The sequence below is a fragment of the Carassius gibelio genome, chromosome A20 (assembly GCF_023724105.1).
Source record: "Carassius gibelio isolate Cgi1373 ecotype wild population from Czech Republic chromosome A20, carGib1.2-hapl.c, whole genome shotgun sequence".
In the NCBI taxonomy this organism is placed as follows: domain Eukaryota; kingdom Metazoa; phylum Chordata; class Actinopteri; order Cypriniformes; family Cyprinidae; genus Carassius; species Carassius gibelio.
The window spans coordinates 22,136,928-22,164,821 of record NC_068390.1 but is presented as its reverse complement, the minus strand read 5'-3'; the positions used below and the strand labels follow the sequence as shown (position 1 = coordinate 22,164,821).

The 27,894-nt window shown below is 37.0% G+C and overlaps 1 protein-coding gene across 2 annotated transcripts; it reads left to right on the top strand.

Annotated features, from left to right (window-relative positions):
- The first annotated feature begins 58 nt into the window (after window positions 1-58).
- LOC127938551 (inositol-trisphosphate 3-kinase B-like) lies at window positions 59-27,607 on the top strand. Of its 2 annotated transcripts, none has more exons than XM_052535250.1 (8): window positions 59-300; window positions 2,368-3,604; window positions 17,094-17,193; window positions 17,401-17,614; window positions 18,923-19,127; window positions 21,707-21,808; window positions 23,122-23,193; window positions 23,779-27,607. In XM_052535250.1, the coding sequence occupies exons 2-8, from the start codon at window positions 2,555-2,557 to the stop codon at window positions 23,995-23,997; spliced, it is 1,962 nt and encodes a 653-aa protein (XP_052391210.1). In that variant the 5' UTR covers window positions 59-300; window positions 2,368-2,554; the 3' UTR covers window positions 23,998-27,607. The 2 variants fall into 2 exon arrangements, with proteins under 2 accessions (XP_052391210.1, XP_052391211.1); XM_052535251.1 differs by lacking the exon at window positions 59-300 and adding an exon at window positions 971-1,312.
- Window positions 27,608-27,894: the final 287 nt, after the last annotated feature.

Sequence of the window (27,894 nt, the reverse complement as noted above, 5' to 3'; positions counted from 1 at the left end):
TGTGCTCAATGCGCGAAAGAGCTCAGGGAGGCTCTGCCTGTTCCGTTGAATTCAGACTCACTGTCATTTTAACTTCCTTCCTGCCTTTTGTACATTAAACAAACATACGGCTCTGACGCGGGGTGTCGAACAGCTCGTGATACACAGAAACACAGTTACATTGCTTTAAATCGGCGAAAGAACTCTTGGAATGTAACAGCAGCGGAGCAGCTCAAGTTATTCTGCTCCGGGTCTCTACTTCACGAATCCGCGCCTCAGAGACAATTTAAACAACAGCGTCTGCAACAAGGAGACTTGTTGGTAAGCATCCGACTTCAGTGACTTCAGTGTGCATGCTGTAAAAGTTCACTTTTTAGAAACATCTGCATGAAGACAGTCAGACTCAATTATTTGACTTAACGAAGTGTATTGAAAGTGTATTAGAGATCTGTTTAGTGTATGGCACTGTAATAATGCAAGCGTTTTCTATTCGGGGTTTATTTTTAAGGGGTTGTTGAGACATCTTAAGTAGTGATGACAATAGAAAGTGTATGTTTTATGTACCGCTGTTCTAAAAACTGATTAAAATACTATGAAAATATAGAAAAACTGCATAATATTCACTAAGTTTTAGGTGTGATTTTATACGAATGTGTTCTGCCTCTGCAAGAACTGTGATTAAGATTGATTGTATCCCTGAAAAAAAAAATTTCAGCACTATCCATTTATGTTTTTATTATTTATGTATTTCTTATACATAATAATCCCAATGGAATATAATTATTCTTGGAATGAGAATGTGGAAAATGCCTTTACTGAGTTCACAAGAGAGTCAGCACGTGTTTTTCAGCTCATTCAAATTCAGTGAATGCCAAAGAGTGGGCAGCTTGGTGAAGGGCTTTTATTGAGATGCTTTAAAGCCTCTTGAGAGTCATTTATTTGCATCATATTAGTTCATATTAGCCCTCTGTTGCTTTATGATCCTCTGTGATGATGAACGGCTTTTAGACATCACACATGTTGTGAAACACAAACAGTGTGGCACACCAGTGACGTGGGATGCCTGAAGATGCATTTGAATTGTCAGTGCAATAATGGACCGTTAAAATCACTTAAAAGGGTGGTGGTTGGGTTAAGAGAGAGGAGGTGCTTTGCAACTTTGACCTCCCCTCTTCAAGTTAAAATGCAGGGCACAGTGTGTTCGTCCCACCTGACTTCTTAGTCAAAGCATGTGATGTTTATCTTGGCTCTACGAAAGGCATCGCTATTTCATCGAACAACCAAATTCATCTTGAAGAGGTGGATGTTTTAATTCGCATGTGGTTGCTGGAAGGTGAGCATCTTGACCGAGTGTTTAGGAAAATTATATATTTGCAACTAAACAGTTTCTATACAGATATATTTTGCTGCTTTCTTTGGGTGTGTTGATCCGCGGATCATTTGCCTCAACTGCAAAAAATAATTAGTACCACTTGGAAAACTTGCAGGAAATTGTTCTGGTTCATTATGAAATCATTTGCCTCAGTCTTTGAGTTAATCAAATTTCAATGCACCAGTTAAACTAAACTTTTTCCCATGTCGTAGCTTTTGCTATAAATAAGGCAGCTAACAGATACCTCACTGACCGATTTTCCTTAACATCAGCAGGGTTGAGGTCTCAAAAAACATCGCTGTTAGTAAAAAGACACAGGCACTTTTTTTGGAATGTGAGAATTAATGTACATCGTAACCTTTTAGTGTACAGACTTGCTAGACAAATTAAATGTGATATAAGCGTTATGGTATTTGGAATTTATTATTTATTTAATTTGTATGAAGTTGTATTGTTCTATTACACCTTCAGTCATTCTCTTTTCCAGGTGAAGATATAAAAGTTTATATTACTGTATGTATGTTGAAAAGTTATCTCTGATCAGCTCTGTGCATGTTTCTGCAAAATGGAAAAAGGTATTTTGTCTGACACACTTCAAACTGTGGGTTCATAATATGTAGACTCCCCTAACTGTGTGATTTAGTAAAGATTATTCAGAAAAATAAATGAGTAAGTATTAGTCAGAAGGACAAGCAAAACTTGCAGTGTCTCACTAAAGAAACCAACGGAAATATCTTGATAGCAATCAAAACCAACACAATTATAAAAATCTTTGCTGATCAGCATAAGGGATTTACATGAGACAAATTTATTGTTTGTAATTCAGTAGAAGTGGTTAATGCAAATGAATATAATTACAGTGACCACAATAAGGCACTTTTGCCTTCTGAAATGCCCTCACGTTTACTGAATTTATTCAGGCAGTTTTGTTATCATAGCCATCAACATTCAGTGTTTTGCACAACCATTACAACTTGATATTCTCTTTTTACACCATCTCTTGTGCTTTGTTTCAGCACTCTGCTAAAGTATAAACCAGTAGTGGATATAATTTGTGAATGAGGAAAGGAGTCTGGGATTGTAGTTTATTCTACGTGTCAGCTTTCCTTGGTTACTATTAACAATGGTTGGCTCAAAAGGCCAATGGACTTTGGATGAGTAGACCTAAATGGGAGCAAAAACGGACAGAGTCAGTCTGCCACTATGGCAGCTTGTGCTCTGAACAGCCTGATAATGATGAACCCCAACAACCTGACCAATAAGGGCAGCCCTCGGACAGCAAGGCCTGTGCTCCCAGTGCCCAGTCATTCTACATTTAGCCCGGTGCTGGGGGGTAATGGAGGTCCCTTTAGCCCTGGCAACCTGAGCCCTCGGTCAGCAGGAAAATGCTTTGTTTTCCCAACAGGTAGCGGTTCCAGTTGCCAAAGGACACATTCACCATGTCGACGGCCAGAATTGCTGGGCGTGCATGTGGGAAGTCGTGTACGAAGACTGAGTGGGTCCGGCCTGGAGGACGAGCAGGAGAATGAAGAACGGCGTGCCGCTCATCAACTTGAGCGTCACATAGAACTGCAGGACGTGGAGGTGAACAAGAAGGTGGACCTGTTTGAGGCCCAAATATCGGCTCATAGAAGCCCACAGATTTCTAGGAAAACTCCCCTGAATTCTGTCCCTGTCCAACGTGCCAATCTCTCCTTAAACCCAGAGGAAACACTTGTGACGCAGTACAAGGATCACTCAACAGGGATCCCCAAAGAAGTGCAAAATGGAAAGCGCTTCTCCGGCATGGAGGAGGGGCTGCAGGTCAGCGGTGAAGAGAAGGACAGGGCTGACCCAAATACAGAAGAGGGTGGCTCACTTGAGAGCACATCAGCAGGAACTAAGATCATAGCTGACAGACCTACTTCCAATCACTCAAGGACTTCATCAGAGGCCAATAAGTGCTCAGCATTTTGGACTGAGACATGTTTGACAAAGGTGGTAGTTGAGCCAAAAGAAACTCAGGCAGAGCCCGACGGGGTCAGTCCTGAGGTGGGCTGCATCCCCGCTGTCATTATTACGGACCACGGCATGGAGGTCAGCGGGGAGGGCAAGGAGCCCCAGGTTAGTCCTCAACCTTACAGAGCCTTGAGGAAGCTCTCCTCTTCTTCAGCCTCGTCAACGGGATTCTCCTCTTCCTGGGAGGAATCAGAGGATGACATTTCCAGCGACACAGAGCGGTCCCCAGCCTTCCTGCAGACACAACAGAAAGCGGTAAGACCACCTGTTACACTCTGTTCTCTTTTATACGTAATCTGTTGGCTTTTGTAGACAGGACAGTGGATAATTGACAGGAAAATACAGTGTCAGAAAATAAATGTGCAAATATTGCACCTTTATTGGCACAACAGCTTATCATCGGGACAGTACCCTTAAGGGACAACTTTATATATGTTTTACTCCTTAATGGTGCATCTTAGTACCTTAAATTAGTAATAAGTACCCTAAAAGAGCTAATAAGCTCCTTTAAAGGAGGAAAGAAAAATAAAAGTTGTCCTTTTAAAGGGTGCTTCCCCAAGGTACAATTTTTTTCTGGGAGTGTACAGGAAGCCAGACAGGATTGGGACTTGAACCAGGTTCCTCATGATCACTTATATCTGTTGCAACGCCATACCTTCCATTTCCTGGGTACTGAACCGTTGACCTGGGTGTTGGTAGAGCCATGCTTCACTGTTTGAGCTACAGGAATGCTTACGAAATGTGATGTTGTTGCTATCAAACACAAATGCTTTTTAGATGTCTACAGTTTCTCTGTTTGGCCGAACTACTTTCAGGGGTGTAGGTTTTATCTTAGAAGTGTCAGTCCCACAAGTTATGTATTCTCGACTTCCTCCATTGCATTCACACTGTCCTTACGCTGTCTAGCTCAGGGCTCGTCTGTATTCACCCTGAGTAACTGCTGACATTCTCACATACAAAGGTACTTCTGTGTCCTGCTGTCAGATGGTCTTTTTTCTCTGACTTTACTTGGCCGCCTTTTAAACAAAGTACAAAAGCAGAGTGAGGAACAAACAGCAGTGTATAAAGTTAGCGACAGCAACTTTTGCATGGGCTCATACTCTAAATTTTATTCATGATTTGTCATGAAGTGGTTCCATGGAAATAAATTCTTTAGTTATAAGTTATGTGTTTTATGTGTTATGTGTTACGTGTGACGCACTTTCTAGGGGATTGCGCTTGTGTCTGCGACATGTTTGCCCTGGTAAGAATGTGTGGGCCCGCCTATTTAGGCATGTCATGCTTGCAGGCGCATCAAGAGACCCTGCAGCTAGCGTGCTGTTACAGAGAAACTCATTGTTTAGACATGGATGTCACACAGTCCTCCAGCCTCACACTAAGTTGTAGAATAATGTGGCTCTGCTTGCCACACAGGCTCTTCACCGCAGGTCCCTTTATGTGACGTCTATTTCTTATAAATACAGTGGAGGATTGTATGTGTACCATCTGGAGGAATGATAGCACTCATAAAAGATTGTTTAACTATTCAAGTGATCACAAGGGCAAGATTACTTGATAGCCTTGAACTTCTGAGATGTAATCTTTGCTGTTCCCGGACATGTGCATTTACAGTGGAATGGCTTTGGTTTTGGAGGGCAGAACGTAATGTTACTATCAGAGCCACATGTTGTTGGGATTCAGGAACAGTCAATTAAAGGTTACTGGTCTGAATAATGTACTACAGTAGTTAATGACCTTTAATTAAAAAGGTGCATGACAAGTATTTGTGAAAAACTTTATTTTAATTAGCTTTGCCAAAAGTGACTGGTCGATTAGCATGCCAGCAATGCGGCTAAAAATAACTCTAGTTTTTAGTTTGTTGGTTGTGACATTTTAGTGGCACGGCCGCTTTAATTTGCATGGTGGGAACAAGACCAAGAAAATCCAAGACTAGCAATTTGTGTTGCCCAAGATATATGTAATAAATGTCGCAGTGTTGCCCAGAAGGTCAATTTTACAGTTTTATGGCAGTCTGTTAAATTAAAAATTGTTTTTTTTTTTTTTTTTAAACACAAGTCTTGAGAACGTTACACTCTATTCTATTCCGTTTTGCTCTATGTAGCCGCTTTTGAACACAATAACACTGTATGTGAAATGTGCCTGATTGGTGACAGTTAAACTTGAAACAAAGATAATAAAGATGATAAAACAAGGGGGTTTTCTTACAAAGGATTAGTCGATTGTGCCGTGACAGAGACTCGGGGTCAAGTCAGTCCAAGGTCATATACTAGTACTATTCTCCCTCTGTATCTCTCCTTTTACTTTCCAGTTGCTTCTAAATTGGACTGTGTAATATAAAAATAAGTAGTTCTGCAAATCTCTAGATTATGTTCACACACAAATATATTCTATTTATACATTTATATTTTTGTGCTTAATATTTCTTCACGAAATATAAGTGGCTGGGTTTTCTTTTCTTAATCTAGCCTTGTAGGACAGCCTTTTGACTCACATTGTGTACTTACCGTCAATTCGGTTTATATTCGCTTGGTTGTTTCCAGGCTCTGAGGGATCACGAGAGTATCACAAGGACACGTTTCAACTAAAAATCATTAAACAGATGCTTTCAGTGATCTAATTTTCCCCCTCTAAAACAGGTTACTATAACATTTTGTGGTTCTGCTTAGCCTCTCACCACACACGGTAACATGGTTTGGGATGAAATTCATGAGCAGTAAACATATCTGTGTTCATTTTACTCTACAAACACTTGCAGCATGGTTTCTGTTTTGTGAGCGGCACCAGCCCTTCGGAAAATTTAATGGTGATAAAAACCACAAACTTGTTATCAGTGCTTTCGGTCGAACATGTGACCCAGAAAAGTTTCCAGTGGGCTTGCCTTTTTAGTGCTAATGGCGGTGTGTTGCGGTTTAGTACTGCTAATTACGTCCCATGTGCTCAGCAGAGGGGATCCCTCAAACACGGTTCCTTTGACAGCTGTTGCACATTTCACTTCATTGAGACTGCAAACTCATACTTTTTTGGATCTCCAAATGTTTCAGAATAGCACAGAAAGTGAAACTATACCGCGGATGAGTTTCTCAAGATAAAATTTTCCCTGCTCTACCAGTTTAAAGGTGTGTCGCCAGGATGTGTTATGGGAATGCACCCGGACTGGTTAAGTGTGTAAAAATGCACCAGTTGTTCTGCTTTGCTCTACTATTAAGAATAATTATCGTTGTGTATCTGTAAAAATGTTCTTCCTGCTGCTTTGACACGCTTGCAATACACTGTTGTTGTTAATGTGGCAAGTTTTTATTTTTATAAAGATAATCATATATGCAGGATAACACTGTCCCAGTCTAAGTCAGAGGTGTAGTTCAATTTTCTGCATGCTCAGTAACTCCCCTGATCTGGTGTCTCCTTTTCCTGTGTCAATCAGATGAGGGAAGAACCCTTTTCTCTGTGTTTATCTGTCTCTGCACAGAGGCTTGTGGTTACTTGCTTTAGCAAACCCAACAGCAAGTGTAGCCTAACCAAGCCTGCTGTGAGCAAAGCAGTGAGCATTTATATTACAAGTCTTTGTCACATGCATTTTATTGCATGATTCATACAAGCTGTGTTACAATCAGTGGTTCAAATCTGGTATGTTGCGGGTCTGTTCTAATGGAAACAGAAGATAAAAAAACAATGTTAAATGCAAATAACTAACCAAATAAGAATGTAAGAATGTAACATTATTTCACTCCACACAATATAATACAAAAACCTAATTCCACATATAATAACAATAAAATAATGTAAATATAATATGCAAACAATTATATAATCATATGATTGAGTAGCAAAATAAATTTGATTAATTAATTCTTAGAGGAAAAAGAATTCCCCCTTCACAATATAATATAAAAATAGAAATAAAACAAACATGATGTTGACTGTATTAGGTCAATATTGAAATTATTTGTGCATTATATGTGCATTATTACATGTATTATGCATTACATTAAAATGATTGGCAGTTTAAATGGCTCTGGTATGTTGATGATTTGTGAATGTTTTAACTCTAATATAATCCCAGCAGGTTTTAAAGTTTATGAGATAATTTGAATAAGGTACGATGAAACACGTTTAGGCCTGTAGGCTGCAGGCTACAGCAAGTGGGCGGACAGCTTTCTAGAGATAGTGTGTGTGGCACACATGTTCATGTAGAAAAAAAAAAAGATTTTTTGCGAACTTAAACAGACTCATAGGTGGTATATAATTGGCAAATGTTGTCGTTCTTAAAGCAATATCATGAACAGCATTCAGTTATTTAATTACAGCAAATAAATCACCACTTTAGAGATCATGAATTGACTGGATAGTAAAAAGTGAGTGTTATAAACTAAAAGGGAGTGTTTGCAGTGAATGGGAGCTATCAGAATGAGAGTTCAAACAGCTTATAAAACATCAGAATAATCCAAAAGTAATCCACATGGACTTCAGTCCATTAATAAATATCTTGTGAAGTAAAAAAAAAAGCTGCATTTCTGTAAGATACAAAACCATCAACATGTTTTAAATTCAAAATATTGCTTCCAGATAAAATACTGTCCTCCATCCATAACATGGCTTTCTCCAGTGAAAAAGTCATCTAAATCAGGAGAGAAATATACACAGATCAAAAACAATTTACGTGTGAAAACAATCCAAAACATTTATAAACAATACTTTACATTGGTGGACTTTGATGTGAGAGGAAAACAATCAGCTGTTTGAAATCTCATTCTGATGGCACCCATTCATTACAGAGGATCCATTGGTGAGCAAGTGAAGTAATGCTAAATTTCTCCAAAATAAACAACCTAAATAAATAAACCTAAACAAACTACAGGAGTGGGTATGTGCACTAAAAAATAAACAGGTCGGCTTCATATTATAGATGTAATTTACATATTTACATACTACCTGTAATTTATCTTTAAATCTGCTAGTGGCACCAAACGGAACTGCAAAATAGTCATAGTTTAAAATATGTTTAGCAAATACTGTACTTTCATCCCGCTCCCCATCATCCGTTAGTCTAACAGTCCTGCCCCAAACACCAATGGTTGAACCAGAAATTCCAAAAAGTATTTTTAAGCCAAAAACGAAATGTACTAAAAGTGTGCATTGTTCAAATATAGTATAAATGTTCAGCAACCAGATAAAGACTTACAAAACAAGCCCTGTGTATTTGTTCAATCTTAGCATAGCTTACACTCCTGCAGCGGCGTGCGAGCCAACCCAGCACAAACAGTTTTTGTGTGAGGTTGATTCTATCACCCCAACTGTGAGCATACAAGTGCTGTAGCATGATACACTGGAGGATCTGAAGGCTACGAGCAGTGGAAAATGTAACACCCCTGTGGTTGACGGTTGCCTGGAGACCAGCTGACGTCAAGACATGCCTGGTTCAAACAGCTGGGGTTCTTTGCTGCAGCAGTGCTGCTGGAGGGAGCCGTTTCATATGCAACAGACAGGAAGTGCACCGGCCCCTTTTCTTGTTGTGCCGGCCACTTTTTTTAAAAACAGGATCCACTTGTACGCATCGTAGAACACTTCAGTGAGGGGAAACCACCCTAATACTACTTGTGTGTGGTTGTTTACACTTAAAATGGGAGGGAATAGCTCTAGCTTTTTTTTTCTAGTTTTGCATGTTTTTCCATTTACCCCCTACTAATTCTGCAAAAAGAAGAAGAAGAGCCACAGAATGACACGAGCCATTCTTAGCTGGCTGCGATAAGGAATGTTATTGTGATGGTCTTTCTGAGAAACAGATGAGTGTAATGGTTTACTTCTGGAAATGAGCAGTGAGCTACTTCTTTGATGCGCCCTGCACTTCGCTACACTTTCTTGTAGTGGTGACTTTGATGTACAGGCGTAACCCACGGCTTGCATGCCTATCCTTATTACATAGCTTGCTGCTGGAATACATGATTCCGATTGGTCAGTTGTGGCATTTTGCACCACTAAACTTTTTAACTGACCACTGATTCATCGAACTGATTTGATGTTCTTTTTCTTCTCTATAAAATAACCTTGAATCAAGTCAATATTTCATGCAGTTGTATAATTCATAAAATAATGTATAGTCAGTAGGCATTTGCTCTGATTCAAAACCATGTGAGCTGCCTAAAACAACTTAAAATAAAACCCATATCAGGGGTTTATTAGTACTTATAAAACACATATATTGCATGACCATTTTCTACATACTTAATCCTACCCAATACCTAAACTTAACAAAATGTTCTGTGAACCTAATCAATTTGAGAAATAAACAAAATGAATATATAAGAATGCATGCATTAGGGAAGGCAACAAACGTCCTGAAAAATGAATTCGAGTTGAGAGAATTTTTTTTTATTATACTGTACTCAAAAATATTTAATTTAATAAAAAGTATAAAAACAATAATGTATTATGTAAAAATATAACACTGTATAATAAAATATAGATTGTATATTATGTTAAAACAGCAGAATTGAATTTTGTTTTCATTATTCAAAGACTGTTTTCCTGTTTAACACTGTACAGTTTCTTTGACAAGCTGTATTGTATGAAGCGCTGTATAAGTAAAGGTAAAAAAAACATTAATGGTTTTAACCAAAATATGTTTGCTTTTATGCTCATTGGAGAATAATAGCATTAGCTTAGCAACCTTCTAACGTGTTGATTCTCTTGTATTGCTATTTGAGTAGTTGCTGCATTTGTAGTGTTTCAAATCATTCACGTGAGGTTTGGATGACAGTTAGAACTCTGTCTATGTAAACAGCTCCCTATGTAGGCAGTAGACAGCTCACTATGTTTTGAAGCAGAGCTATTATGTTGAGCACATTATCCCTTACACAGATCAAACCCACCCCTTCACAACTCCATCACACAGTACGTCATCTTCAAACTAGGAAATATGTGAAGAGGTTGTATTTTATTTCAACAAATCCCATAAGGAGTATGAGATACAGCTTTCTGCTTAGCGTCTTATAGCAGCTTTACTCCTGTGTGTACATTAAGGTGCAGTAAAGCAGCAGTTTAATGGGAGGTCTTGCTTCTGGGAAAGAGCTTTCCTGCCACTGATGGGAATAGACCAGTTTCAGGACAAGCAGGAACAGCTATGACATGCTTTAAAAGGGCAGGAGTGTCAATGTGACAATTTAGTTCTCAACTGTCAAAGGGGAATTCATGCTAAATAATACTGTTCTGATTTCTGACATGTGTTGAGTTGTATATCCTCCTACTGTGAATACTCTAGCTGAACCTAATTTCACCTTTTTGCATACAATTTTTTTTCTCTTTTCTAAACAGACATGGTCTGATGCGATTTAGACATGTACCTGCCTTGCTGATGCATTGAAACTTGTACCTCAGGATTTTCAAGAGACAGATTCTGATCTGAAATGCCTTACCTTTTCCTGTGAAAATGCCCGAGCATATCACATCATGTAAAGTGTCATTTAGTCAAAAAGAATGAACAGTATGTACAAATACACACCTGAAGATCATCTTTGTAACCTAAAGCAAAACAACAAATCCCGACCTCATTCCTTCGACAGGCTCAGGCCACAATGCTATTTGTTTCCTGATAAAATCTCTCTGATATATATTTTTTAAATTGAGTAATTAAAATAAAAAAATGGAATAATACAATTTGCAATGTAACTGTACTTAATTTGCATTGTATAAAGATTTGTATCTTTATATTCAGACTTAAAACTATATATTCTGATTTACATTTATATATTCAGACCTATAAATATATATTCAGAGTTACTTATATTCACAATTTATATTTATATATTCCAATTTTATATAATTACTACCTCTTTGGCGCTTCATAATATATATATATATATATATATATATATATATATATATATATATATATATATATAATTGCCTAATTAAATGACAATTTTTCATTTATGCCTCATTATTATCTAACTGAAATGAAACTGTTTTTTATTCTTGATCCGTTTTACCAAACAGAGCAAAGGTCACAGCTTTGGGTCTTTGATAACTCATTGATAATTTGCTATGTTTTGGTCTTTTCTAGTGAAAACATGTCCGTGTTGGTGGTAAGAACGGCTGCACTGACTGCGGGTGCGTTTTGGTTCTTGAGGGGCTTATGGTGGCTGTCTAGCCTCCAGAAAATAACACCCAGTCTTTGGCCATGTTGCTGAGTAGTGCTTGCAGATGTGGAAAATACTGTCTCAGAGCCCTCTGTGCTTTCCTGTCTCACGGAGTGGTTCCTCTCGAGGGGTTAAAAGCCACTTCCTCCCTCAGTGCTCAGTGGAAACTTTAACAACACCCGTGAGGTCAAGGAGATGCTGTAAAGAGCGGCATCCCTTTCCTTGTGCTGCATATAGCTCACACTGCCCTTATCAGAACAATGGCACGACCCAGCGACACGGAGTGCTCCCCTTGTGATAAAGCACTGCCTCTTCCACTCCCCAATTTAACAAAACCCTGAGCTATTGATAGCTGCTTTATACAATAGCAAAGAGAGAGGAGTTTAAGAAGGGAAAGTGGCCTAAATGAGTAATGGAGAGATCTGGTTGCTTTTACGTCCTTTACGGGACAGTTTATTTTTCTGGCATTCCAAAGGGATGGCAGCTCAAAGCCAAGACTGCCAGTGTCTCGTTATTAGAGTCTTTTGTGTGACTCAGGCAGGATTACATCTTCTTTGAACCGAGGCTTTGCTTTGATTGTTATTGCGGGCTGATGCTTACAGAGGTACACTCTGTGGTCTTCAGCAAAATAAGCACCACTTGATACTTGTCTTAGTCTTCGGGCCTTGCTGCAAACATCTACTCGAACTCATAGGTGCCTGGTGTTTGCCAGGGTGCACTGCCGTCGGAAACTTTTGTGGTTTTGATATGATGTTGCACTTATCATAAGAGGGGAGGTCGCTCACCTTTAGTTCTCCTTTTGACCCTGTTGGGTGTGCCATCAAAAACTATGAAAGATGTCAGTTCTAACCATACAAACTTAAAATAGTTTTTTGTTCATTTTATGTTTTAAATATCTAGGGTTTGCACGCTTATGATTAAATCAGCAAAGCCAATCCAGGAAATGATCAGCAGTACATTCAGAATGCAATATAAAATAGAGTTGCATTTGCAAAAGAGTTGCAATTTACTTGTGCAACTGGGAAAATTGATATAGATTGCAAACACAGTACTGTGCAAAAGCAGTTTGTATACTAAAATACTTTCCATTTGAAAAACATAAGCTCCAAAAAAAAAAGTAATTTTTAACCTCTCTCCTCGTGTCATTAATTTCCCATCTGTTTCACAAACTGGATTGGATTTTAATGTTCTTTAAACATTACATGGATTTTAAAGTTCAGAAAATTGTAGGCCTAATTTATGTCATCATTTACTCACTCTCATGTCATCCCCGAATTGTATGGCTTTCTTTCTTCTGTGGAATAGAAAAGGAAATCTGTATGTAGTAAGTTGCACTTACATGTACAGTAAATGTAAATGTTTTTATGCAAATACAAAGAACAAGAAGATATTATGCTTCAAAACACTGCAAAAGCAGCATAAATGTATCGTAAAAATAATCTTTTAAACTATATGATAGCGTTGTACGACAGCTTTGTGTGAAATTTAAATAAATATTCACAGAAAATCACAGTGCATCTCGTTCTCTGCACTCATAAAAATGTATGTGATGTAGTAGTAATGTCAAATTTATGAATGATTCGTTCTTTTAAATTGGATCATTTCAATAAATCAGTTCATATGGTTAAAAAAAACTAGTCTGAAAATTTCATTCAGGAATCAGACTGATCCAGTTCTGATGATTCAGAGATTAAAAGGAACTGCTATCATGTCTCAAAAAAGAATAGAATGTATGTAACACATACGTCAATGTGCTTCCTGTGCTTCTGCATTCTTTCCATGCTTGAAAGTTCTGGTCTTCATTTATTGTTATTGCACAGAAAAAGGTGACCAAAGAGGAACCAAAAATGACAGAATTGTAATTTTTGGGGTGAACTAACCTTTTAAGTATTGGTCCAACCACAAACCAAGTCATGCAAATGTGTTTCTACATGTAAATATGGTCCCCTGAGTAATCTGAATGCAAGCTACCCTGGTAGAGAGGCTTGTTTACTGTCAGTGTTTTTATAATTTGCATGGAACTTTAGCATAATTAATAAAACCACTTAGCAGTAAAATGATACATAATGATTGATGAAATTCTGAAGTTATGAAATAAGTTATACATTTTTACACTTAAACTTATGTCTTATGAACACTCAAAGGAATTGTTCAGCAAAAAAAAAAAAAAAAAAAAAGTTTTCTCACTGTTCCAAACCTGAAGAATGTTATTTGTTCTGTGGAAAATGAAAATATATTTTTTTTCAATTATTATTATTATCATAATTTTAAATTATTTTTAAATGATGACAGAATGCTTATTCACATGTTTTATTAATATTTTGAACTAGTTTTTTATTCTCCAGCGAAAACTCAAATACAATGAAAGACGAACTTTGAAAATCTTTCTCATCTTCGGTCTGCAACAGTCATAGAAATATTCCATTCATCATCACGTTTCGGGAAAAGGAAGTCAGTTTCTCACAAATCATCTCGGTGATGTCAAAAAAAGGGTGCTGACCTCATCTTAGTCTGAAAACCATGGTGAGACTGCCCTTTAGTTATTTAAACATTCAGATGGCTGATCCTCTTGACTAACAGACTGCAGACACCTACGCACAAAACACATTTAGTCACACAGACAAAGAGAAGAGCAGTTACTGCATCAAGAATTAATTTTACTCAAAACATTTATTAAAAAAATAAAGACGGCAACTTTATTATATTAAGTGCTATTTTTTTTACAATGCAGATGTGACTTTGAGGTTTTCAGATATAATCTTTAGACCAAAATCATGAGCAGGTGTTATAAAAGCTGTTCGTTTTGCTATTTCAAACTCTCAGAATTACAGGTGAGTTTGAAGAACACTGAACATTTGCATTGCTCGTGGCCCTCGCAGGCATGCAATAGAGTTTCACTGTGGTGTCTGCACATTGAGCTTGGCCTACCAGCATATTTGCATTGGCCAATTGTGCTTTTGAATGCTTTGTATGGAAACAAATGAGAAATTCACATTGCCCTGCACTCTCCTTCACTCAAATCCCTGCTTACGATGTGATTGCACGCAGCACACTAGAGCACGATCTTACAGATTTTTACCATGTCATTTTTCATCACGCACATGTGGAATTTCATCGCCCCCGTGTTGGGTTTTTTCGCCAAGTCAATCATCCTGATGGTCAAAGATTTACAGGTAACAGATTTTGGTTTGCTTCAATTTCTCCATAGTTGGGTTGTAACATTGTATCCCCACTTTTTGCGTGTTCATTTATTAAATGTTTTTGCCTAATTTGATTTAGCTTCCAGGTGCAGTACACTTAGCTCAGTTTATCACCTTTTTAGCATGTTCTCTCCAAGAATCAGAGCAGAAAATTTATAAATAAATAAATAAATAAAAAAGAGCTGTTTTTTTACACAATGGGCAACAGTCATTTTGACCTGACCTTGGCTTTCTGAAAGAGTCTACAACTTCCATCTCTTCCTGCGAGTTTTCCATTCGTTTTGTTTTCCTACATCCTGAACATTTCCTGAACACTATAGAAATCGCTCTCAGATCCACTTTGTCTTTCCACTGAACTATAATTTGTTAAGTCATCAGGAGGTGGGATCCTGGGGTCTTCAGATCGTAATATCCATCCTAAAGTGGCCCAAACCACAGCACACTGTCAACACCTGTTTCACGTCAAATGCTTGAATATTAATAATACCTCTGCTTACTGTGGGTATTTGTTTAATTTACCCAATCAGACCTTAATCTTAATCTGTAATCTTAGCTAACCTGCTGAAACAAGTGCTTTAAATAAGTTATGTAAGTGTATCACTTGTGTTATCTGTATTATTATTACTATTTTAAATGTATCTAAAATACAAAAGCAAAAAAGTAGAGGGAGGATAAGGGGACATGGAGGGGGCACGCCACTGCTCCCAGCCCCTCTTTAACTGCATCTTAAGGGGGGAGAGGAACTGTTTTCCTCCACTGGAGCAGAACAGGACAACCTTCATGTGACAGATAAAACTCATGCTGCTCTCAGATGATGGTTCATACCTTTTATGGGCCTCTTTCCAGACTAAATCAGACCAAAATCAGACATTTCGGCAGAGACGTTTCTGGGAGTAATGTCCAGCTTACAGAAATAGTTCATCCAAAAATGAAAATCCTGCCATCATTTATTCACCCTCAAGTCGTCCCAAACCTGTATGGGTGTTAAAAAAGTGACATGATCATTCACCATTCATTTAGTCAAATCTTTTCAATGAATCATTTGATCCACTTCACAAAACTGGTCTGAATGATTTGTTCAAAAATTCAACTCACTGATTTAGTCTCAGCAGTTATAGGTTTACTAGAGAGATGGATTTTCAGTGAATAATGACTATTTAGACACAAAGCAATCATATGGCCTCAGATGACTTTAAATATAATGCACAAGTCATATGGACAAGTGCCATTATTGTCATTTTTGAAGCCTGTCAACAGCAGTTTTTTTTCACTTTTATATGAAAAAAATGGCAGGACATTCTTCAAAAGTTCTGTTCTGTGTTCTGTGAAAGAAAAAAAAACTCACACAGGTTTAAAACCACAAGAAGTTGAATAAATAACAGGATTCTATTTTTGTCAATTATTCTATTAGCAACAAAAGAAAATGTGCCATTTAATCAAAATGCATGACAAAGCGTCTCTGACCAGAGTTTGAATGCTCTTTTTTGCTTGTGTTTGTCGGTCGGACGGGTTCTTTAGATTTGGAAAGGGGCTGATTTGTGGTCATAGTGTTTTTTTTTTGGACAGCTGGCTCAAACTGTGCTGGGGGTGAAGGGGGGGGGGGTATTCCCATGTCACCCGAGGAAACCCCTCATCTAACACTGAGAGCAGACTAAAGACTGTTCACCATGCCAACATGGAGAGCTAAAGAGATCACACTCAAGGACATTTAGTGAAGTGGAAGAACAGCGTAAAGGCTCAGTAGAGCAGCTCCTCTCAAACAGGAAAACAGCCTGTTTTCTGTATTCTGTCAGTATGTCCAAATAGAGCAAGAACATTCTGACACTGTTCCAGGTGAAATGGTTCACCTTGGCAAGAAAACATGCTTAAACATGCCCAGATTCCCTATTCATGTGCAGGGTTTATGTGCTATAGTGAATCTTGATGTATGTTTGTAAATAAATCCTTCACATAAAGTGCTTTACTGTGCTGTCTGTGTAAACAATGATATCAGCAATGACTGCTGTAGGAGCGCCAGCAAATGTATGTAAACACATGCAAAAGACTGGCCTTTTTTTTGTTTTTTGTTTTTGTAGGACAATGAACCTGCCAAATCTCATTATATTAGTAATTAGTCATCTTCCACCGCGGAAGTTTTTTTTCTTTCTTTTTTTTTCAAAGTAACATGGACAAGAAGTAGAAAACTTAAGATTATTAATGATCAATTTAATGCATCCTTGCTGAATAAGTATTGCTATTCATTTATTTTTGTTTAAATATATATATATATATATATATTATAAAAACTGCATGCATGATATTTTGAAACTTGAAAATGCTGAGTGCTGTTTAAAATTCACTGCTTAAAATTCACTGTTGTAGCACTTGCATTTAAATGGGGACTCATCTTGCTCACTTTTTGTCATTGAACAGCATAAATCATGGAAGAAGATCAAGAATATGGTGCATTGGTCACCATTTGTGATGTCCTTCAAGAAGAAGTACCCTTGGATCCAGCTGGCAGGCCATGCAGGTAGGCATTAAAAGGGAGGTGTAGATGCTACTTTTCATGAATCACAGACAGTTAATAAACTCATTAATCATTCAAGTATTGTGAATTGATTTGAATCCAAATGAAAAAAAAAAACTATAGTAAGTTAGTTTATGCTAATGCTCACTATAGCACCCCTTGTGGTAATGCTGAGAATGCAATTCTGCCATTTGTCTTTGCTCTATACAGGCAATTTCAAGGCAGGGGCCAATGGTCGCATCCTGAAGAAACACTGTGAGTGTGAGCAGCAATGTCTCGATAGGCTAATGAAAGATGTGCTAAAGCCCTACGTTCCTGCTTACCACGGAGATGTAGAAAAGGATGGAGAGCGTTACAATCAGATGGAGGACTTGCTGGCAGACTTTGACCTACCCTGTGTCATGGACTGCAAGATGGGCGTCAGGTCGGTTGCTGAGATTGTGAGGCTACACTGCCTCAACTGATCCTTTACTATAGAAGAATCTGAACAGTATACCACTAAGAATACCCTAGAAAGATCCAAAAAACCCTTTATACAACCCACAGCTCACATAAAACACCCTAGAAATGACACAGACCAGCCTAAAAAACAGAGCAAGACTCTACAAACTCAGATCACCACTGTAAGACCCTAGAAACCTCCCATAACACTCCAAGCACCACCCAGAATACACCTTAGTAACCACTTATTAATGCTTTAGACTGCACATTCTTGTAACTTTGGAGTTTCAACTTTAACCTCTAGCTTAGCTTTAATGTAAACCTATACAATTATAACTATACCTTTTTTCCATTAACTGAAATAGGATGACAAAAATATATATATTACATGAAAACCTAAATCTAACTTAAATTAAAACATGAAATACATTTAAATACTAAAATTAACACTGAAGCTTAGAATTCAATCTATTATGTTTTATAAATTTTATATCCAGTTTAAAAAGTTCAAACTGAAAACAGTTTCTTTCTCTTGTGTATAATGAAAGAAATAGAAAGAAGAGAAATTAATAAATCACTAATAAAAGAGATAGAAAATAAAAGTACCCCAGAAAGAATCCCTGCTAAGAATGTTCATCTTTTCTTATCTTACACTTATGCAACAGCATGTTCACTGCTGAAAATCTAGTATGCTTTTTTAAAACGAATAGATCCATTTACCCATTATTTGTACAGATGTTATACATTCCAAGCACACAGAACATGTAGGAGAACATCCCTCCCCAGAGGCTCTGTGCCCTTTAATCTGCTGAAAGATAGTTGTGTTTGTGTGTGGCTGCTGCAGGGAGACCTTGCTACACATCGGCCCTCGCTCATCCCTTTTTTTCTCCTCTCTCATGGCTCTGTTATTCCTGAGACTACTCTGTTTGCTGTTGCGGACCTGACTGAATCCCAGCAGCAGCCATGGACAAATATAGAGATAACCAGATGGTCAGGATATTAACAGAACCTCTGCTGGCCTGTCCAAACAAAACAATGTGACACTTTCAAATTCACGCACATTCAGTGCACTTTTCAGTTTCTGCGGCAGCGTTTTCCTAAACAACTCAAGTTGGACAATAAAAGGATAATAAATATTTAGTTATAATGCCTTTAGCTAAAAAAAAAAAAAAAAAAACAGAATTTTATTGCGCATTTCGAATTTCAACAGAATTTGGCTGATGATGCAACACGTGCAACAAGTTAAGTGAAAGAAACTGAGCCATTGGGACATTTTTCTCCTCTCTTGCAGGACATATTTGGAAGAAGAACTGACGAAAGCCAGGAAGAAGCCCAGCTTGAGAGCTGACATGTACCAAAAGATGATCGAGGTGGACCCCGATGCACCCACGGCACTGGAGCATGACCAGAAAGCAGTCACTAAGCCACGCTACATGCAGTGGAGGGAAACCATCAGCTCCACCGCCACGCTAGGCTTCCGGATCGAGGGCATCAAGGTGAGACGTTCAATCATAAAACTTTTTCACAATTTCTCTTGAAACCTGTGGAGACAAATGAGGTGAAATTGCAACATCCCGAATGGTGTTACTTCAAACTAATTTCTCAACTACATTGTATTTTACAACTAAAAGGTTGAAATAAAATAGTGAGATTTCCTGATGTTCAGGGTTTACATATTATTAAGTATTTGGCTTTTAAGGAATATTTTCGATTTAAAACAAGCTGAATATCGATGGCCACAAAAATTACTTTCAACTTCAATTTCCTAAAAATAAAATCTGGGGTTATAGTGAGGCAACGGCAATGGACGTGAATTGGGCCCATTTTTAAATGTTAAAATACCAACTGTTTTAAAAATCCATCCACGAGACAAAAAATATGTTAACATTACTTTGGTGATTAAAAAATGCTTACTAACCTTTTCTGTGTAACGTTATATTCAATTTTACCTAAATGCTATGACAACAAAACACCATAAACCCTAAAATAAAATGTCTGAAAAATTTTAATTAAATAATAATAATAAAAAAAGAATACCAAAGCTTGACACAATACTTAATTTTGCTTATTAACCATTTCTCTGTATATTTTATTCAGTTTTACTTCATTGCCATGGCATCGAAACACCATAAACCCTAAAACATCTGTAAAAATGATGAAACTTATAAATTCGAATACTCTACAGGTCAAATAATAGCCAAGCCTTCAAAAAAAGAGTTCAAATGGTTTACTAAACTTTTCTGTGTAATAACTTTTCTGTCATATTCGTTTTACTTCATTGCCATGGCAATAAAATATCATAATCCCTAAAACATAAAAATGATTTACATGACGTATGATGTAGCTGAAGTTGAACACGCATGTGTCATGTTACCAGATGGTAACTCAAGGAGAATCATTTTTAAATAAAGTCATTATTTTTGTTTTTTTGTGAACAAAAAGTATTATCATGGCTTCATAAAATCACAGTTGAAACCACTTTTGTCACGTGTTCCATTTTGTCAATGTTCTTAGTACCTTTATGTGCCTTGAACGTTGTAATTCCCTTGCTGTCTATGGAGGGTTAGAAAGCTCTCGGATTTCATCAAAAATATCTTAAATTGTGTTCCCAAGTTGAACAAAGGTCTTATAGGTTTGAAACGACATGTGGGTGAGTAATTAATGACAGAATTTTCTTTTTTGGGTGAACTATCCCTTTAAACAACTTTACAGCTCAAATAAAAGACAAACTTTTACACATGAATTAATATAAGAATTAACAAAAGTCCTTTTTTATAAAATCGCAAGCTTCACATTTCTGCTTTTAAAACTTTCAAAAATTGGCCCCATTCACCAGCATTATAAGTGCCTCAATGTAACCTTAATTTATATTTAAGGCAATATATATATATTTTTTTTCTGAGCGTAAACATTTTGGCAAAAACAAATGCTGTTCTTTGAGCCTAACTTGAATCATGAGTTGATGAATGGGATCTTTTTTTATCTGGGGAATCAAGACAGCCTTGAACCCACGTGTCTTTTAATTAGATCCCGGATTTCAGACTGAGGTGAAGGGGCAGGATTGGCCTTTTTCAAGAGGTTGATTGTGTCTGAATGTTCCTGTCATACACACGGCCTGTTTGTGGCACGTCCTTTGAGCTCAACATCAGTCAGTGACAGGCCATGGCTCTCACAACATGATTTCAGTTCTGTAATTCCGGCCTACCGCACACGGCCCTAATAACGTAAATACACCCTCATGGAAAAGGTCAAAAAGACATAAGAGAAGCTCGACAAACGTTCAGCTAATTAATTCAAACCAGGCAGCCACAATTCCATTGACATGTGGGAGAGGAGATTGGAAAGCTTATGTTTGGTCTCTGTCATGATTTTCCAAAATACATTTTGTTAACAAGAGATCTGTAGATGTCTTGCATGAATAGGGAAAGACTGGTTCCCCTTTTGCTCTTCCATTAGCACAAAGGCCAGGTTCTCCCCATCTTTCTCTTTTTTTTGCAGAAGGGGGATGCCCTGCGTGGCTCTTAATAAAGTCTTTACTGAATAATAGGCAGACTTCTGTTATGTCTGTGGCTGAGCTGCCTGTTGTTTATTATGTCTGTGTCTGTTGTGACTACTGTCTTAACTTAAAAAGTACACTTCTTTTTATTACTTATTTAGAATTGATTGTGCATTTTTTCCTATGCAAGCCCGAGTAAAGTCTGAATTGATGGATACAAACTCCCAATTGTGAGAAAAAAAAAAAGAAATTGAGATACGAACTCAAAATTGCAAGAAAAAAGTCAGAATTGCGAGCTTTTATCCCTTCTTTTCTCAAAATTGTGTGATATAATCTTGCGATTAAAAGTGGTAGAGTCCAATTCTGAGAAAGAAGACTTGCAAGAATTGCAAGTTTATATCTTGACAATTCTGAGTTTTGCAAGAGGTAAACGTGCAATTGCAAGAAAACTTTTTTATTTTTTATTCAGTGGAAGAATCAGGCATCCATATGGTTTCCATAACGTACTCATTTTTCATATGAAAACATGACTGTTTTTTGACCGGCACAATTAATTCTTCTTCCCTTTCCCTTCTACAGAATGAGGATGGAACAGTAAACAGGGACTTTAAAAAGACTAAGACCCGAGAACAAGTGACTGAGGCCTTCCAAGACTTCGTCAAAGGAAACAAAAACATTCTGGTAAGTGTGTGCTCAAGTGTTTATGTGCGTTAGGGCCTCGTGCCAATTATTAAGTCCCCCGTGGCACACTCTCATTTACCCCCCAGGGTGGTTTGTGAAACTAAGGGATTTCCTTTGTTTGGTGCAGCCCCTTCAGCTCGGCCCCTTCGAGTTGCACACAAACCTGATTATATTACAGAGAAATACACACATGCAAACACAAAGTGCTTTGCATAATGCTGTAGTTGACACATGACTGTCATGTGTATTCTTGTGACATCAAAGTACTGTTAATGTAATCTTAATTGGTTTAAATATTAAAAAGCTGTTTACACCTAGCACAAATACATTTTATTGCATGGCCGGATTCCCATGTTGTAACAGGGGTGTTTCCTTAAAGTTCAGCCTTGTAGACAAACAGTTCCAAAGAACCTGTCCTTGGCTTCTTATGGAGCATTTATTTAACCCTATGTATGTCCACAGCAGGGGCGTAAAATTAGGGGTGGACACAAGAGACATGACCCTACCAATATCCAGCGAGTGCCAAACTGTCCCTAGCAATAGTTTTGATCAAACATATATTTATATGTTTTTGTCATTTTGGACTCATCTGAAATATCATGCTATTGATATTACCTAAGAAGTTAAATTAAAGTTTTATTTAGAAAACTGTGTGCTTTCAAGGATGCACATTCAATTAATGCAGCGCTGCGATCAGAACAACTCTCAGAATTTTACCCAATTCAAGACAGAAGTCCAAAAATGTTAATATAGAAGTTCACTTCAGGAATTAACAAAGCTGCAATGAATCTATGGCTATTATAAGCTCACTATATAAATCATACAGACATAAAAAGGTAAATAAAAAGGAAATCGGTGATACACCAAAAATTGCCTTAAATATTTTTTTCATTTATTGCATATATAAACACATTTTTTTTTTGTATAATGTATAAATCTATGTTCATTTTAATGAATAAAAACTGTTCATGCTACATACTTTGAATAATGTTAGTTGAGAAATTGAAAATGTTAAAAATGTATTAGAATGTGTAGAAATTAACATTAATCAAGATAAATAAATGCTGAATGTAATATTTCATTTTAGCAATTAACTAATGTTAACATATGGAACATTACTGTAAATTGATAACGCATTTTTAAATGTATTTTAAATGGGATGTCTCCTCTTTGACCCGTTAATAGATTTAATGGGGAAAAAAAAGTATTTTTGTAATTACATACAGACAATATAATTCTGATTTAATACTTGTCACACTAATTTGTATTTTTATAGTTTTATAGTCACTTACACTTTGTCTCTTTTCCCTCAGCATTCCTATCTGAACCGACTAAAAGAGATCAGGGACACTTTGGAAATTTCACGGTTTTTCAAAACGCACGAGGTAAACGTTCACTCTTTTGTTTATCATCTTAAGACACATTAGCTACACTTACAAATGCAACCTTTTACCCACCCAAGTGATAAACCCATGTGAAAATGTAGAAAAATAATAATAGACAACAGCATTCACAGTATGCAAAGACCAGCTCTGAAGTAATTATCTGATTACACTGGATGCCGAAAGCCAGAATAGCAACTTAGTTGCATGCAAAGCATTACACAACCTCTTTTTATGAGGTTTAAAGACAAATATGTTAGATACACTTAATATATCGTCAGTGTCAGAACTTTGTTTTAAAACAAGGAGGTAGAACAGGCAATGCAAACACAGATTGTTTATTCTCATTAAGAGATAACAAAAACAAACTGTATGGGGGAAAAACTGGGAACAGTTATAGCCATTTAATAAGTGAGCGTATGTTTGCTGCACAAATATAATGGAAAAATTTGTGCATATTGTGTCACGTTTCCACATGTATTTGTGATGAACCATTTAAAGTCTTGTAACGATGCGACACGCAAGGAACAGACTCTGACATTTAATACATTTCCAATACATTTAAACTTTTCCATCTCTCATGTTCAGGTGATTGGCAGTTCTCTGCTTTTCGTCCATGACCAACGGGAGCAGGCAAAAGTGTGGATGATAGACTTTGGGAAGACTACTCCATTGCCAGAGGGGGAGGAGCTGAGCCACAGTGCCACCTGGGTGGAGGGTAACAGAGAAGATGGCTACCTCTACGGCCTAGACCACCTCATAGACATTATTTCTAATATGCTAGCTCCTAAACCTCCACTAGAGTAAAAGGATTCCATCTTCTACACTACAGTTCAAGACCCAATCCTAACTGATCGCCCTGTCTCACCAAAAAAGAAAACTGTTCAAACAAAGTTAAAACAAAAATGCCAGCCGCGATGGCCTTTAAAACGAGTGTGCACGTTTGTAAACTTGTAGATGCTGTATATATAGTGTAAATGCCAGTGTTTTAGTTCAGAACATGTGTGAATAGGATTTTTGCAGCTGGCGCTTTAACAGACATGTGAATCTTAAAGCCACACTCTCTTAACGTGCATTCTTTTCAACATGCTAGTGTTACGGAAACTGTAACTTACAGCTATGTTTTACTCAATGTTATCAGTTTAATATTTAGGTTTTTTTTTTATTTTAGTCTACACAAATACCATTTTTATTTGAAACAAAAATTTAATTAAAAATTACAAACGTTAAAAACTATAACAATCCAATTGACCTCTAGATATTCATATTTGCAGGATTCTAACAATATCTGTTTTTTACCCTGTTAAGATATAATGTAAGTAGAGTTCAAATACATCATTTATACTGAGTGCCTTTAGTAGAACAAATGATCCCATTTGGTGATTGGTCTTATGTTGTGCTTTATACTTACATTCTTCATTTTGACATTCCTTGAATTCAGTAGCCATTTTTTTGCCTAGGGCTGGGTATCAACACAGATTTTCCAAATAAGATTCAGATTGATTTGGGTATACATCATTTCGGTTTTATTGTCTATTCTCTCTGTTAAAGCTGTAAAACATTCAGGGGAGCATTTTAGACTAATTTAAACTAGGGACTCACCTTTTGAGCTATTAATTAAAACAAGTCATTTGTTTCAGGAATCTCTCTACACTAGGTGCGCCACAAGTTTTTTGATTTGCTAGAAGGAAGTGACTCATTAGCGTCATTCATTTTGGGAGTCAAGCTAGAAGTTTGCGATTCATTTTTGAATTTACTCCCACAGGATTCTGTGTCACTCCTGTTAAAAGTAAGAATTAGCCTACCAGTCACGCTATGTGTTTCTGTTAAGTCGCTAAGATTCACTAATAAGACTTCGATTCATGGACAAGATTCTGATTTGCGGCTCATAAGAACCATTTCTTTGTGAATCTCACTACACTGGTAAAATGAGAAATTGAGAAAAACTCAATAGAAAGACGTTTCCCGACATCATTTCATAATACAAAGTCATTTTTATTGCATCATTCTCAAAACAGACTGCAAACTCACTTTATCAACTATGACACACTGGAAAATATGATTACTTTTGCCATGTCCCTGCTGTTGAATCTGTAATGAGTAAAATCGAAAAGTAAAGGCCTGTTCACACCAGAAACAATAACTATAACGATCTGTTTATTGTTAGCATGCACTGCAGGTTTGCCGTCTGCTGTTTTAAATGATTGAGCTCTTTAGAGCATGATGGATTCTGATTGGCTCTCAATTGTTTTTATCATTCATCAGCTGGAAAAATGATTTCTAAAAGAGATTCCAATGCTATTGTTCCTCTGTGTCATTATCATTTTAGTTTTGCTGTCGACTCAGCTATTCTTAAATTTACAACGATTTAAAAATATATATCTATATTTCTTATAGTCCTTGGTATGACTTCATCATCACTTCAGCAGAACAGTGTCACATCTTTAGGATGGGAAGTGTGGTGCAATTTGAATAACTGAAATCTGAATTGTTCAAATCAACATTAATTGGAGAATGTGTATTTTTACCCAGCCCTATGCCCAAAATAATCAACTGAGCGCAAAGGTTTTTCTCAGGAAGTGGCTCCCATTCAAGAAGACTATTAATCTGTCATCTCTGGTATGTTTTCAAGTTCTCTTTCAAAACACAGACTCAACGAACTTTTGTCTTTGAATTTACAGTAAGGGCTGCAAGCTTCAACTAACCCTGGAGTCACTATGGTGACCTTGTCTATTCGGTTAAAACAAGAACTTATATATATATATATATATATATATATATATATATATATATATATATATATTTTTTTTTTTTTTTTTTTTTACACAGACTGTCACCTTAACTCGCACATCTGTTGACCAAAAATTTCAACCATTCCATGCATGTTCAAACATTGCGAATGCTCACAAGAGCCTTAAGGAACGTTCTTCCTTTGAAAAGTGCTCGATGCAATGCCTCAGAATGCTGAGTCGCCACTCTTCAGAGCGTATCATGTTTGAGAGAGATGATTGTTGTTTGCATGAATATTTGCCATGCAAATTAACTATCCCTGCATAGCCCCAAACAATGAGATAATACTCCAAGCAAAACATGGCTGGAGATAAAATCTAATTTGTTGGTCAGTATGGAAACCATGTGCTGACACCAGCATAAACGCAATCAGTGATTAGTGGTTGTTGATTTAGCCCGAGGCGAGGAACACCTAGGGCAGACCCACACGTCGGGACGTCAACACGACGCACTCCAGTCACAGTAAAGGCAGAGGGGTTATCGAGAGGCCTCCAACCAAATGTCACCACGTGTTTTTACCCATCATTTATTTATGAGATTTTGCTGTTGTTATAAATGACCTTTTACGAATGCAAAAGGAATAGAGAGGACAGAAGGTTAATGGAGGGGGTGGTGTGGAAACATTTCTCAGATCCCTGTCCCATAGCCACAGTTCCCTAAACATGCTTAAAATGGGTAGGCAAAATGAAATAGATCAAATCATAGCTGCTGTTAGTGTTTTTTTATTAGGCTTACCTTACATCAACTGTCCTCACAACCTGACCATGGGAGAAATAATACTTCTCTTCTGGTTCTGTAATCAGCTACAAATATTGCTGTTAGTTAGCCAAGAGAGAAAAAAAAACTAATAATAAGATCCCTTAAGAAATGTGACTCACTTAAAACATAAATAATTGTACAATTAAACACTTGTGAGGAGAAATAACGCTTCTCTCTTCTGGCAGCCAAAACAGCCAAAAAACTGCAGTTAGCCAAGAGAGAGAAACATATTGGAGATGGCTAAACATGGCTACTTTAAAGAAACATACTTCTTGCCATAATAATAGTGTAGGAATGACATATATTACAAGATGTGTATCACAAACCTGAAAATGAAAGAAAAAGGTGACTAGTTTGGAAACCAACAATATTTTAGCTTTTAGAGGTGTAATTAAAAATGCTTACAGCAGCTTTAATCAGGTCTAAGAGGTTTCAGATTTGATAATGCTCCCCAAATTACTTTTATTTAAATTTTTATTTACTAAATCTTAAAGTAAGATGTACTTTCTCCCTAGAGAAGTTGAAAAAATGGAAGTAGGGCTTCCCCTGCTGTTTATGGTGCTGTATTACAGAGAACAAAACAAAACTGACCAAGTCCTTCATCTTGCCCTTGATGTTTTACATGTCATGCCATATTTGTGAGGTGTCAAAAACGGTGGGAATTTCTAGTGGTGTCATACGCATACTTTTATTTATATTTTGCACAAGAACACTAAATGTAGCTGCATTGTTTTACTCTTCTTGTTTGTTTGGCTTGGTGATATAGCAGTTCACACTAATGTAAGCTAAGCTCATTGCTGTGTAAATATGCAAATGTCTTCAGAGTGTGCTCTGTCTCTTTAAGGAAATAAATCTCTGAAACCAGTGACATTTGTCCCTGTTGCATTATGTTGGTCAAGGCCTTGCTGCACAAGAAACATGTACACAACAAATATGTCTACTATCCATCAGCCACCCTGCTGTATGTTTGCCGTATCAATGTGGCAATTAATTATTTTTAGGATCGGTTGTACAGTTTTACAGGAAAAATGATCAATTTGTCATAAATACATGGTTTGGCTTTTTCTTAGGGATGTCTATAGGGATTTCTGGTGATATTACAGATTAAAAAAACTTTAATAATTAATGTCATTTTTTACAAATCTTAAAATGAAT

Coding starts and splice junctions, on each gene's coding strand:
- LOC127938551 (XM_052535250.1), top strand. CDS start 2,555: ATGGCAGCTTGTGCTCTGAACAGCCTGATAATGATGAACCCCAACAAC. Junction 3,605..17,093: donor TGCAGACACAACAGAAAGCG/GTAAGACCACCT, acceptor GTCATTGAACAG/CATAAATCATGGAAGAAGAT. Junction 23,194..23,778: donor GGTTTTTCAAAACGCACGAG/GTAAACGTTCAC, acceptor TCTCATGTTCAG/GTGATTGGCAGTTCTCTGCT.